Below are 10,925 nucleotides of genomic sequence, written 5' to 3'. Positions count from 1 at the left end.
TCGCGTCCGGGTCTAGCTAGGGCTTCCGAGTCCCGATGCAAAAGATATACGAGTGCTGTATATATTATATGTATGAGTATAAAATAATGGCGCGATGATTGGTTGCGTGTGTGTCCCTAAGGATGTCATGTATATATGCTCTCCTAGTGCAGCGGTTTTTTTATTGGGAGATTAGCACTCGCGTGCCGTCGCTGTTCGCGTGAAATGTGTGTCCGGTTCCTTGCGGTCCATATGCATTGCATGACAAGGGGAAGATGAGATGAGGAAACGTACTCGGTGCCGATAAAGTTGCCAAATAGTTGTCAAATAAAATCGAAACGTGCTACAACAACTTTTTCGCAAATTTTTCGCAAACTAAACACACCCATACAAAAAAAAGGACTGTCGTACGGTGCGGATGAGTCTTTTTGACGACGACGATCGAGTGAGAACTGCTCGGTATAATTGATGCCTGTTACGGGTGGGGCTAATCGCGTGCGTGCGTGCATGGCAAGGAAGCTTCTTTGAAGCTGACAGTTAGACACGGCCATTCTAGCTAAGACCGGAGCTAGACGGTCACTTTTTCGATCTCTTCGTGGACAAGTGTCGGAACATCCCTGCCATAAACAATGGGGGACGTGCCTAAATGTGGCTGCCTAGTAGTTTATCCCACGCTAACAATCCCAACGCCCATGTGCGGATGTGCTCCAAGGGGGGCAATCATCGGGACGTGACAAAGATCAAGTACTGGAACCAGACGGGAAAAGTAGTATACTAATCAAATGCAACGTGGTTTGGTATATGTAAACAGGGGTCAGGGAATCCAACCCAATCATCCCCTTCCCAAGAGCTTTGCTTCCGTCCACACGCCTCGTTACGTTTTCTGCCGGTGATTGGCGCCGGCCGATCGACCGCATCCAACGGGTCGGCGGGCGAGGACCCGGTCCGCGTGCGGCGCTGGTCCTGGTACCCCATGCACGCGAGCCTCATGTTGCGCTCCATGCCTGCCGGTGCCGCGCGCGCGCACCAACACCCCCCCCCCCCCCCCCCCCCCGCGCCCGGGGCTCCGTCGCCTCCTCGCCGGCCGCCGCCGTCATCACGCGCGATCATGACGAGGGGATCGACGCGAACACATGCAGGGCCGGCGCACCCAGCGCTTCTCTCTCGTAGCCACTCAGGTCGCAAGCACGTAGCGCCCACGCAAGGCGCGGGGGTATTAAATCCAGATGGCGATTTGACAGTCGCCGAAGTGACATGACAGGTCGATCGCGGCTCTATTACGACTACCAGTAGTATAATTCTACGTGAACTAATTGGGTGCTTAGACTTGAGGCGACTTGGTTGCTGCTCGGAAAAACTACGACCTCATCTCTAAGCTTGTGGGGCAGGCATGCAGCTGGGGCCTGGGGAGAGCGAGCGAGCCCTGCCATGTCAATGTGTCATTGTCACAGTCGGAAACAACGGCACGGAGAAGAGGAATAGTTTTGAACAGTGACTGACTGGTTGGTAGAGGCTGAACAGAAGCCAAGCTAGCGCAATGGCGAATTGGCATCAATCCACATCTGCTCATAATTTCCTCTATGACATGGTGCTAGCAGCCACAGACCATAAGAATATAAGATAATGTACATGTGTAATGACCTCATGGCCGGAGAGATCCATGGACGACACAGGGAGAGCCAGGAGCTTGCTAGCAAGAGGAGCTAGCTAGCCGTGAGTCATTGCCGGAGCTTCCGCGGGTGGACGGCGGAGCGTTAGTGCGCCCTCTCTCGGTCAGGTCAAGCTGTGGCACAGGCCGGCCTGCGGCGGCGGCTTGACGTGATCCGCGGCAGCCCACATCTCCGCCGCCTGCGCGCTGGGGAAGTAGCACGCCGCGAGCTCCTGCAGGGACGACGCCCTGTCCGCCTGGAGCTGCGGCGCGAGCCCGACGCCGAAGATGTCGCCGGGCAGGAAGTCGCCGACCCCGAGGAGCTCGGGCAGGAACATGTCGTCGATGGCCAGGCCACCGGCCCAGCTGTTGATGGTGGTGGTGGCGGCGGCCTGTTGCGGCGGGGCGTGGGAGAACTCCGCGAGCGAAGACGCTTGTTGCTGCTGCTGTTGCGGCGGTGGTGGCGGTGGAAGTGGCGCCGTCGCCGCGCCGTCGTAGCGCGTGAGCACCGCGGTCGCCTGCGGCAGCGTCGACGGGGAGGAGTACATGGCCCCGAAGCTGCACGCCGCGTCGCCGGCGCTGGCGGTGGTGGACGCGGGCGACGGCTGCATGGAGGCGCATTGGCTCCGGGGGGTCCCGGCGCCGCGGCGGGCGCGGCCGCCCGAGCCTTGCTGCTGCTGGTGGTGGTTGTAGTACTCCTGCTGCTGCTGCTGGCTGTGCATGGCGACGGCCTTCTTCTTGAGCTTGGTGTTCCAGTAGTTCTTGACGTCGTTGTCCGTCCGGCCCGGCAGCTTGGAGGCGATGATGGACCACCTGCTGCCGATGGAGTTGTAGAGGGAGCAGATGATCCGGTCCTCCTGCTCCGTGTAGCCGCCGTGCTTGATGTCCGGGCGCAGGTAGTTGAGCCACCGCAGCCGGCAGCTCTTGCCGCACCGGTTCAGCCCTGCGCGAGACCCCGACCGACCCCGTCAGAACAATCAATCATACGAGGAAATAAATCGGCTCAGCTCGCCCGGGCAAGCATCTATCTGCCTATGCGCCATCCATCCATGGCGTCGGTGCACGCACCTGCTTTGTGCGGGAGCGCGATCCAGTTGCCGCCGGTGCCGTGGTTCTGGACGTAGCTCCGCAGCAGCTCGTCCTCCTCCGGCGACCACGGCCCCCGCTTCACGCTCGTCTTGTCGCAGCACGGCGCGCGACCCATGCCCGCTCCAACTCCGGCCGATCCGACGCGCGCGCGGCAGCCGGCGGGGAGCCCTTCGCCTCTCGCCGCACGGCCGCGTGGGGAGACGGGAAGGCCGGCGTGGCGTGGCAGGCTGCGGCTGCGGCTGCGTGAGTTTCCGTGCGGGAGGGCAGCCGGGGCGGGCGTGCGGTTCTAGCAGGAGACGGCAGGCAGGCGCGATGATCACTCGCGTAACAAGGCAAGGCTAGCAATCAGGCGAGCGTGCAGCCTGCGGGAGCGCAGGCGCGTTTTATAGCGGCGGTTCCAGCCACCACCTGCAGGTTGGTGCTCGCCCGGGCCGGGTGGGCGTGGGCCAGGCGACGACCATTTTGCGGAGCCGTCCCCTCGTCCCGACCGTAGTGTCTATCCTTCGTCCCTGTCTGCCGCCGTATCGCGCCGTGGCCGCTTGCTTTAAAAAATGTTCCTGCTACTACAATAGCCGCTGTTGACCAGCACGCTCTACGTATACATCTACTTTCGGTTTCGGGCATAGTCAATCCGTTCAGTTGCACTTGCCACGCGGTTTTTTTTTTGGTTATGAAGCCCCCTGCAGGCACGCGCGCGGTGAAGACTGAAGAGCGTCATTTTTTCCCCTTCTTCCCCCCCCCCCCCCCCTTTTGGCGAACAAGAGCGTCGTCTTTTCTTGCGTTTTCCCCCGTGGAAAAAAATGGGTCTCGGAAGTTGCAGTGCAGCTCGTTCTTCCCCGAGCGTGCGCTCCGTGGGCCGTGCCAAAGTGCGCGCGTTTTTTGTTTCCTGGCGGATCCACGGAAACCGTGTTGGCTGCTGCGTAAAACTACTTCACCTCTTTGTGTTTCGCCGACGTCATGCCCCGCGGCCCAGTTCCAGAGTACTGGAGCAGAAGGAGCTACCACCGCCGGACGGAAATAGTGAAATGAAAGGAAGAAGAAGCTGATCGCGGGTGACGCGCGCATCTTCTCCAATCTGCCATCGCAAAACGAACCGAAATAGGTTCGGGCACACGTTGCTAACTGCGGAAATCATTTGCTTCTGAACGTGTACGTCTCGAACAACGGCCGTTCTAGCATCGTAGGCATTGACACAAGCAGGGGGGGGGGGCATCGCTGCCCGTTTCGGAACCTGTCTGCGTACGAGCACGCCCATGCGACGCACGCACGCTCCGTCAAACGCGCACCACCCCATGCGGATGCCGCCACGGGATAAAGAAAGAACACGAGCAGGGCATGGCCACACGAATTGTTTGATCACTCGCGCGTAGCTTTCGGCTGGGGGGGGGGGGGGGGGGGGTGCGGCCGGGTGGAGCGTCAGGCTTCCAGTCCAAGCGCCGCAGAGCCACAGGGGTCAAGCCCTGTGACTCTCAAGTTTGGGCGATACCGGGGCAGTCTCCGCGCCGCCGTTACGATCGAACGGGCACCGAACCCGTTTGACATCATAGCTGTGGTCCGGCCGGTAACACAGGCCGGCCGGGCGCCTTGACCTCGCTTCTTCATCCATCTCCGAGGACATAATAAGCAGCGGCGAAGGGGGCACGCACCTTGACCTTTTGCGTTGGTGAGGACTCTGGACTCTGAAGAGAGAGGAACACGGATACAGTGGCAGGCTGGCAGCCGGGGAGAACCGCAGAAGACAAGAAGCGCGGCTGCTACCTTGGTTTTTTTAGTGTTCGCTAGCTGCGCAACAAGAACATGACGCTGCGCTGTGCGGGGTTTTTCTAGCTTCGAATCTTTGACTAGGGTACCGTTATATATAACACAATGATGCATACGTCGCAACGGATTCACATGTGTGGTCTGATTGAGGCTTTCTGTGCTGTTTGGGTTCTTCTTTTGACGGGAATGTGATACTGTGTATATCTCTTGTTTGACGATTTAGGTTTGCTCCTCTGACTTTGGCTCCTAAGCAGTTCCACACTGCTATGCTTACAAAAGTATACCTCTCAATGTTGCAAAAGAAAACATTTCCTCATGTTATCTAGGGCACTTGCCTTGCTTCCGTACATTTTTTTGTTGGAAAAAGTTTCAACAACCACAATATCGCCTAAAAAAGCCCAACAAGACCGCACAATCCCAGAAGCAAAGACAAGGCCCGCACAGGCCAGCTTCTAGAAACAGCCCAGAATATCACGGCCCGTGTTGTCATCCAGAGCTTCTTCTTCCGCTGCGCGGCCCATATGCTCGATGCTGTTTCAATCTCCACCAAGTCTCCCAGCCGTTCTTGCATCTTGCTCATCGGACGATGCGGCTGGAACGTAACATCTTATCGAGTCAAGCCAAGCGGCATCATGCGTGATCAGACATCAGTGTACGTATGGAGAACCTGAAGCGAAGTCCAAATACACCAGCCTAATCGAATGTATATCCCCAGACCACATCGCTTAAGTCAGATCTCACAAGGCTCGTTTCGCCGAAAATGGGCATAATTGATGATTGTTTTTTTGGAATTTGTTTTCAAATTATTCCATTCAAAGTTTCTTAAGATTTCGGATGAATTTCAATCTACCGGACCCGCCATCTTTTTCAAAAAGGGTAACTTGAACACCGTCCGGCTGCCTTTTTCTTTTGAGGCGTCGTCTTGCTTATCTCCATCCAGTGGCGGATGCAGAACAGAATCGGGGGGGGGGGGGCTGATCTCTTCTTCTTCCACCATCTCTCCATTTTTCTTTTTTCTTCCACCTCTTCTTCTCCCTCACCCTCCCCATATTTCCATTGATGCACCAGCAGTAGGGGGCTGGAGCCCCCCCCAGCCCCCAGCCCCCCCTTTGGATCCGCCTCTGTCTCCATCCACATTCTTGAGCTGCCGGAGGTTATATAGCTAGTGTAATGTTTGGACACGACCCGGCCGTGCACGCCTGAGCCAGCAGCCCACGTTGTAAATGCAGTCGGCATGGTCGCTGTGCACCGTCCCCCCGAGCATTCACGCTAGTGGGCGCTGCCACTGCGAGCCTGCGACCCTTCGAGAGAAATAACTGGGCATGGGCCGCAGTCCGCAGAGGTATAGATGGCCATGTAGCCCGAAGCCCACAGGCCCCACCCAAGCACGATGATTTTGGCCCGGCTTAAACACGGCCCGGCCCGACCCCAACTGTGCCCGGGCTAGCCTGGTCCGCTCCTCGTGCTCGGGCTTGTGCCGTAGGCCCCGCCCGTGGCCCGGCACGGGCGGCCCGCTAACTCCACAGCCTAGGCAGCCCACAGCCGCATAGGCCCCGCCACCCCCTAACCCACACTCCAAACCCTAACACCCGTCCCCCGAGCCTACCCCATCCGCACATCTGTGAGTCGCAGAAACACAGTGGCACCGGCATAGCGCCCTGCCGCCTCCCAGGCCCCCGCACAGTGTGACAGCGCCGCCCCGGCCCCCGCCTCCCCGCCTCGAAGTCTCGGGACGTCGGCCCCGTCGGCGGTCGCCAGCTGCTCCTCGGCTCTGTCGCGCCCGCCGCTCCTCGGTGTGCAGCGACATCCCGCCGGTCGCCACCTCCTCGGCTCCGCTGCTGCCGGATCCGCGGCGCCGGCCGCCGCCTCCTCATCTCTGCCGCCACCGCCTCTGGCCTCTGCTCATTGATGGGTTTTGGGCGGCCCGACATCTGCTGTTGGGCCGGGCTGTCTCGAGCTGGCCCGGCATGAAAGTGGCCCGTGGGTTCGTGCCTGGGCCGCCAGGGGAGCCCGTGGGCAGGCACGGCACGGCCCGCAGCGCAATTGCCGGGCCCGTAAAAAAAACAGGCCAAGGCGGGCCTAGGAGATGACGTGCAAGTGTTCCACGTTGCCTGCATCGCTGTGATGGCAACTCAGCATGGATCCAATCCCCCCCCCCCCCCCCCCCCCCCAAACAGTATAGCTGGCAGTGTAATGAAGTCCCCCAAGGATAATCTATTCGTAAGCAAGGGAGGCTACTTTCTTTACTGGCAAATTACTGCCATGCTACACGCCATACAGTTGAGGCCTAATTTAGGTTAGATCAGACTACAGAAGCTGCAGAAAACTCTTCTCGAGTGGTTATCGTGTCAAGGATACAACGAACTGCATTGCTGCTTCGTGCCGAATGGATGAAGAAGCCACAGTCCCGTTCTCTCTAGAAGAAGTGATGGAACACACGTACACATCACTGCTAGTCTGCTACATACGGAGTACTTCTCGCGGTCGCGAGCGCCCCACAGATAGCGAGGGACGCGTGTTCGTGCCGCCGCCGCCCCGCGATCTCAAGAGGTGGATTCGACGCCGTGCAGAGACCGGCCTGGCAGCGCGCGCGCGGGGTCTGAGACGACGGACAAGCACGCGCTCGAGATCGCCGGCCCGGTCCAATAAGTAGCGCGTGCGTGCACACAGACGCAGGCACATCCACCACATACCGCCGCCACGCCCAGGTCCAAGCAGCCTCCGCCCTCCGGACATCGATCGTCGGTGGAGATCGAGCGGCCGAGATGGCCGCCGCGACGACGGAGGGCGGCGAGGCCGCGCTGCTGCTGCTGCTGCCGGCGGGCGACGACGGCAAGGAGTCGGCGGCGTCCCGGTGGCGGCTGTGGGCGCGCGAGGCCCGGCGGGTGGGGTACCTGGCGCTGCCCATGGTGGTGGTGGCCATGTCGCAGTACGTCGTGCAGGTGTCCTCCAACATGATGGTCGGCCACCTCCCCGGCGTCCTCCCGCTCTCCTCCACGGCCATCGCCACCTCCCTCGCCAACGTCACCGGGTTCAGCCTCCTGGTCCGTGCACGCCTTCCCCCCTCCCCCCCCTCCTCCTCCATTTCCACTTGACCATTTCCGCGCGCGTCCCGTCCCGGCCGCCCGTTCTTTCTGCTGGCACCGTGATATTCGCATGATTTGCTCTTGGTTGGAGAATTGCATGCCTCTGTGATGCGCCTCTCGGCTCTAGTAGTGGTCCAGGTTGCTTTGAGCGCCATGGATCATTTCCGAGTTTTCTTTGGTAGAACCAGCGAGATTTTTCCAGGATAATCTCGAGATGCTAATTAACAAGAAGAGAAACAAACTTTAGTGAGCTGTTTGTCTGTCGATAGGATACGCCTCGTTGCTGTTGGATGATCATGTGACTTTCGCTTTTTTTTACTCTAACTGGAGATTATGTTAGTGAGCTAGTGGATGTGGACGCATGCCTGCTGAACGGTTCAAAGATATTTTGTTGTTCAATTCGTCCGCTATCGACAGGGACGTGTTGCAGGAAAAGTGTATGCCGCAGCCCATGTGTGCAGTACCGGTAGTAGTGCTAGTCTATTCTGTGGACCTGCGAAAGAGAGGGTCTCTCTTTTCCAATGGATTCTCAAGTCATCATCAACACAATTTCGTCAGCATAATAATAAGTTGCCCACCGCAGCTCTGAATTATGACCGGAACATGTTTAGCCGGGACACTGTCAAAGAAATTGACTAGGGGTATGCATACACTTCACTTCAGGCTAGTCATTTGCGCCGGCATAAGTTGCTCGCCGCGGCTACTTAAGATATGTTTTCTTGGTAGAATTATTATGATGGGTACAAGGTGTCGTTTTCCATAGGAAAACATGCGAACGAACTCTCATAAATTGTGATGGGATGACAGCAAGGAACATTTGATTTCGTTCTTTTGTGAGTTGTTATCAGTTTCCAGGACATGTACGTTTAGTCATGATAATGTCAAAGAAGACATTGGCAATAATGACCGCACAATGTTATTGCTAGTAATGACTATTCATTCACCTGTTACTGAACACCCGATAACATCAAGAATCCCCCTTGTGAAACAGATTGGAATGGCAAGTGCACTGGAGACACTATGTGGCCAAGCCTACGGTGCAAAACAGTACCATAAACTAGGGGTCGACACTTACAGAGCAGTATTTACCCTCCTAGCAGTCTGCATCCCGCTCTCACTCATCTGGGTGTTCATGGACAAGATCCTGATCCTCATAGGACAGGACCCCCTCATCTCCCACGGAGCTGGAAGGTACATGATCTGGCTGATCCCGGGGCTCTTCTCCAACGCGGTGCTCCAGCCGGTGACCAAGTTCCTGCAGACGCAGAGCCTGATCTTCCCGCTGCTGCTGTCGTCCGTCGCGACCATGGCGATCCACATCCCTCTGTGCTACGTCATGGTGTTCAAGACCGGCTTCGGGTACACCGGCGCCGCTCTGACGATAGGCGTATCCTACTGGCTCAACGTGGCCATGCTTGTCGTGTACATAATGCTCTCGAGTTCCTGCAAGGAGACGCGCACACGCCCCACGATGGAAGCCTTCAAGGGAGTGGGCGCGTTCCTGCGTCTAGCTCTGCCGTCGGCACTCATGATCTGGTAATCAGCAGCAGAGTGGATCCGACATTCAGAGTCTCTGTTCTGAATTCCCCCTTTTACCTGTGAGACTGTGACTAACAAAATCTAATCCATTCCCTTCTCATCAGTCTGGAATGGTGGTCGTTCGAGATCCTTATTCTCTTGTCAGGATTTCTAACCAACCCAGAGCTGCAGACCTCAGTGCTTTCGATCTGGTACTTGACTGAATCCACGGTCACCGTGTGTATATGCAGACACATGATTCTTCTTCTAGTACAGCAATGTCTAACCTTATGATGCTCGAATCCTTTCTTTTACAGCCTCACAAGTGTAACACTGCTCTTCACTATACCATTTGGGCTTGGAGCTGCTGGGAGGTATGATCAGGAAGAAACCTACCTTTCATGGAGATGCTTACTCTGTCTCCTTTGAAGCAGTTTACCACCCACCAGTTGATGGTAACGGTATCTTCTTCTGAACGAACAGCACACGGGTGGCGAACGAACTGGGCGCCGGGAACGCTGACGGAGCTCGATCCGCTGTCCGCGTCGTGCTCTCCATGGCGGCGTTGGACGCGGTCATCGTGGGCGGGACCCTCCTAGCGGCGCGGCGCCTCGTGGGCCTCGCGTACAGCAGCGAGGAGGAGGTCGTCTCTTCCGTCGCCGCCATGGTCCCCCTGGTCTGCATCACTGTCGTCACCGACTGCGTGCAAGGAGCGCTCTCAGGCGTCGCCCGGGGGTGCGGGTGGCAGCACCTGGGCGCGTACGTCAACCTCGGCTCCTTCTACCTGCTGGGGATCCCCATGGCGATCCTCCTCGGCTTCGCGCTGCACATGGGGACGAGAGGGCTCTGGTTGGGCGTCGTCTGCGGCTCCCTGTCGCAGTCCGCGCTCCTGTCCGCCATCAACTTCTTCACCGACTGGCCCAAGATGGTCCGTTCCGTTCTCCATCAGCAAATAAGCTGTGCACCAATGCACAGTTGATGCAGCAAAAATGAACAAATAACCGTATCATTTCGAAGAGTTTGTGCGTCATCTCTCTCCCCCCTCTCTCTCTCTCATGGTGCATTCGGTTTGTTGTGTATACAGGCTGAGAAGGCTAGGGAACGGGTGTTCAGCGAGAAGGCTCCCGAGCCCGGGCCGTGACGATGTCTGCTGGAGTAGCGGCACCTCTACATTGACAGTCTGATGTTGCAGGGGAGGCGTCTGTTCCTGTGGCATTCACGGAAGGGAGAGGGAGATCAGGCCAATGTGGCTCTTGCCTGTCAAGGCAAACGGGCCAATCCATGCCCGTTTACTCATCAAGGCACACATGGTTCCTGCTTTCAGCTTCATTTCCCAAGATTTATTGATTTTTGCATACATGAACTGTAGAGAAACACGGAAGAATATATATATATATATATATATATATATATATATATATATATATATATATTTGTAGAATGAGCCTTGCACGTACTTCATAAAAAAGAATAATCAAGTAGAGAAATGCTGATAATTGTGTAAAAACTAGGGAAGTATTTGGAAGAGAGAAGAGATGATCGCAGACGGAAATTGAACGGTGATGCGACACTATATTTGAGACGGTCCATCACTCCCGGCTAGCAGAGCAGATGGTCTGCTTGTTTGATTGGCTGCTTCAAATTGAATTTGCCTTTGTGAGGAGGACAATATCTGGCTCACTAGACGTCTAGACCCTTTTCTGAAGATGAGATCAAACCAGCTCTCTTTCAAATGGAAACCAATAAAATGGCAGGCCCTGATAAGATACCAGTTGAGTTCTATCAAGCTTGCTGGGGGTTCATTAAGAGTGACATTCTTGAGCTCTTCAGTGAATTTCATGAGG

At 56.7% G+C, this 10,925-nt stretch overlaps 2 protein-coding genes across 2 annotated transcripts; one reads left to right on the top strand and one right to left on the bottom strand.

Moving 5' to 3' along the window:
- Positions 1-1,458: 1,458 nt before the first annotated feature.
- On the bottom strand, positions 1,459-3,080 carry LOC120675284 (transcription factor RAX2-like). Its single transcript, XM_039956410.1, has 2 exons — positions 2,696-3,080; positions 1,459-2,570 (listed from the first exon to the last, which is right to left on the bottom strand). Exons 1-2 carry the CDS (start codon positions 2,829-2,831, stop codon positions 1,753-1,755), a joined length of 954 nt encoding a protein of 317 aa, XP_039812344.1. The 5' UTR covers positions 2,832-3,080; the 3' UTR covers positions 1,459-1,752.
- A 3,911-nt stretch (positions 3,081-6,991) lies between these two features.
- Positions 6,992-10,670, top strand: LOC120675283 (protein DETOXIFICATION 14-like). The gene is made up of 6 exons (XM_039956409.1): positions 6,992-7,521; positions 8,555-9,099; positions 9,207-9,293; positions 9,399-9,455; positions 9,565-10,009; positions 10,166-10,670. The coding sequence occupies exons 1-6, from the start codon at positions 7,243-7,245 to the stop codon at positions 10,220-10,222; spliced, it is 1,470 nt and encodes a 489-aa protein (XP_039812343.1). The 5' UTR covers positions 6,992-7,242; the 3' UTR covers positions 10,223-10,670.
- Positions 10,671-10,925: the final 255 nt, after the last annotated feature.

The sequence above is a fragment of the Panicum virgatum genome, chromosome 5N (genome assembly GCF_016808335.1).
Source record: "Panicum virgatum strain AP13 chromosome 5N, P.virgatum_v5, whole genome shotgun sequence".
Classification (NCBI taxonomy): domain Eukaryota; kingdom Viridiplantae; phylum Streptophyta; class Magnoliopsida; order Poales; family Poaceae; genus Panicum; species Panicum virgatum.
Note: the sequence above shows the minus strand (reverse complement) of the source record. Positions and strands in the feature narration are given on the sequence as shown.

Coding starts and splice junctions, on each gene's coding strand:
- LOC120675284 (XM_039956410.1), bottom strand. CDS start 2,831: ATGGGTCGCGCGCCGTGCTGCGACAAGACGAGCGTGAAGCGGGGGCCG. Junction 2,571..2,695: donor CGCGCTCCCGCACAAAGCAG/GTGCGTGCACCG, acceptor GGTCTCGCGCAG/GGCTGAACCGGTGCGGCAAG.
- LOC120675283 (XM_039956409.1), top strand. CDS start 7,243: ATGGCCGCCGCGACGACGGAGGGCGGCGAGGCCGCGCTGCTGCTGCTG. Junction 9,456..9,564: donor GGGCTTGGAGCTGCTGGGAG/GTATGATCAGGA, acceptor CTGAACGAACAG/CACACGGGTGGCGAACGAAC. Junction 10,010..10,165: donor TCACCGACTGGCCCAAGATG/GTCCGTTCCGTT, acceptor TTGTGTATACAG/GCTGAGAAGGCTAGGGAACG.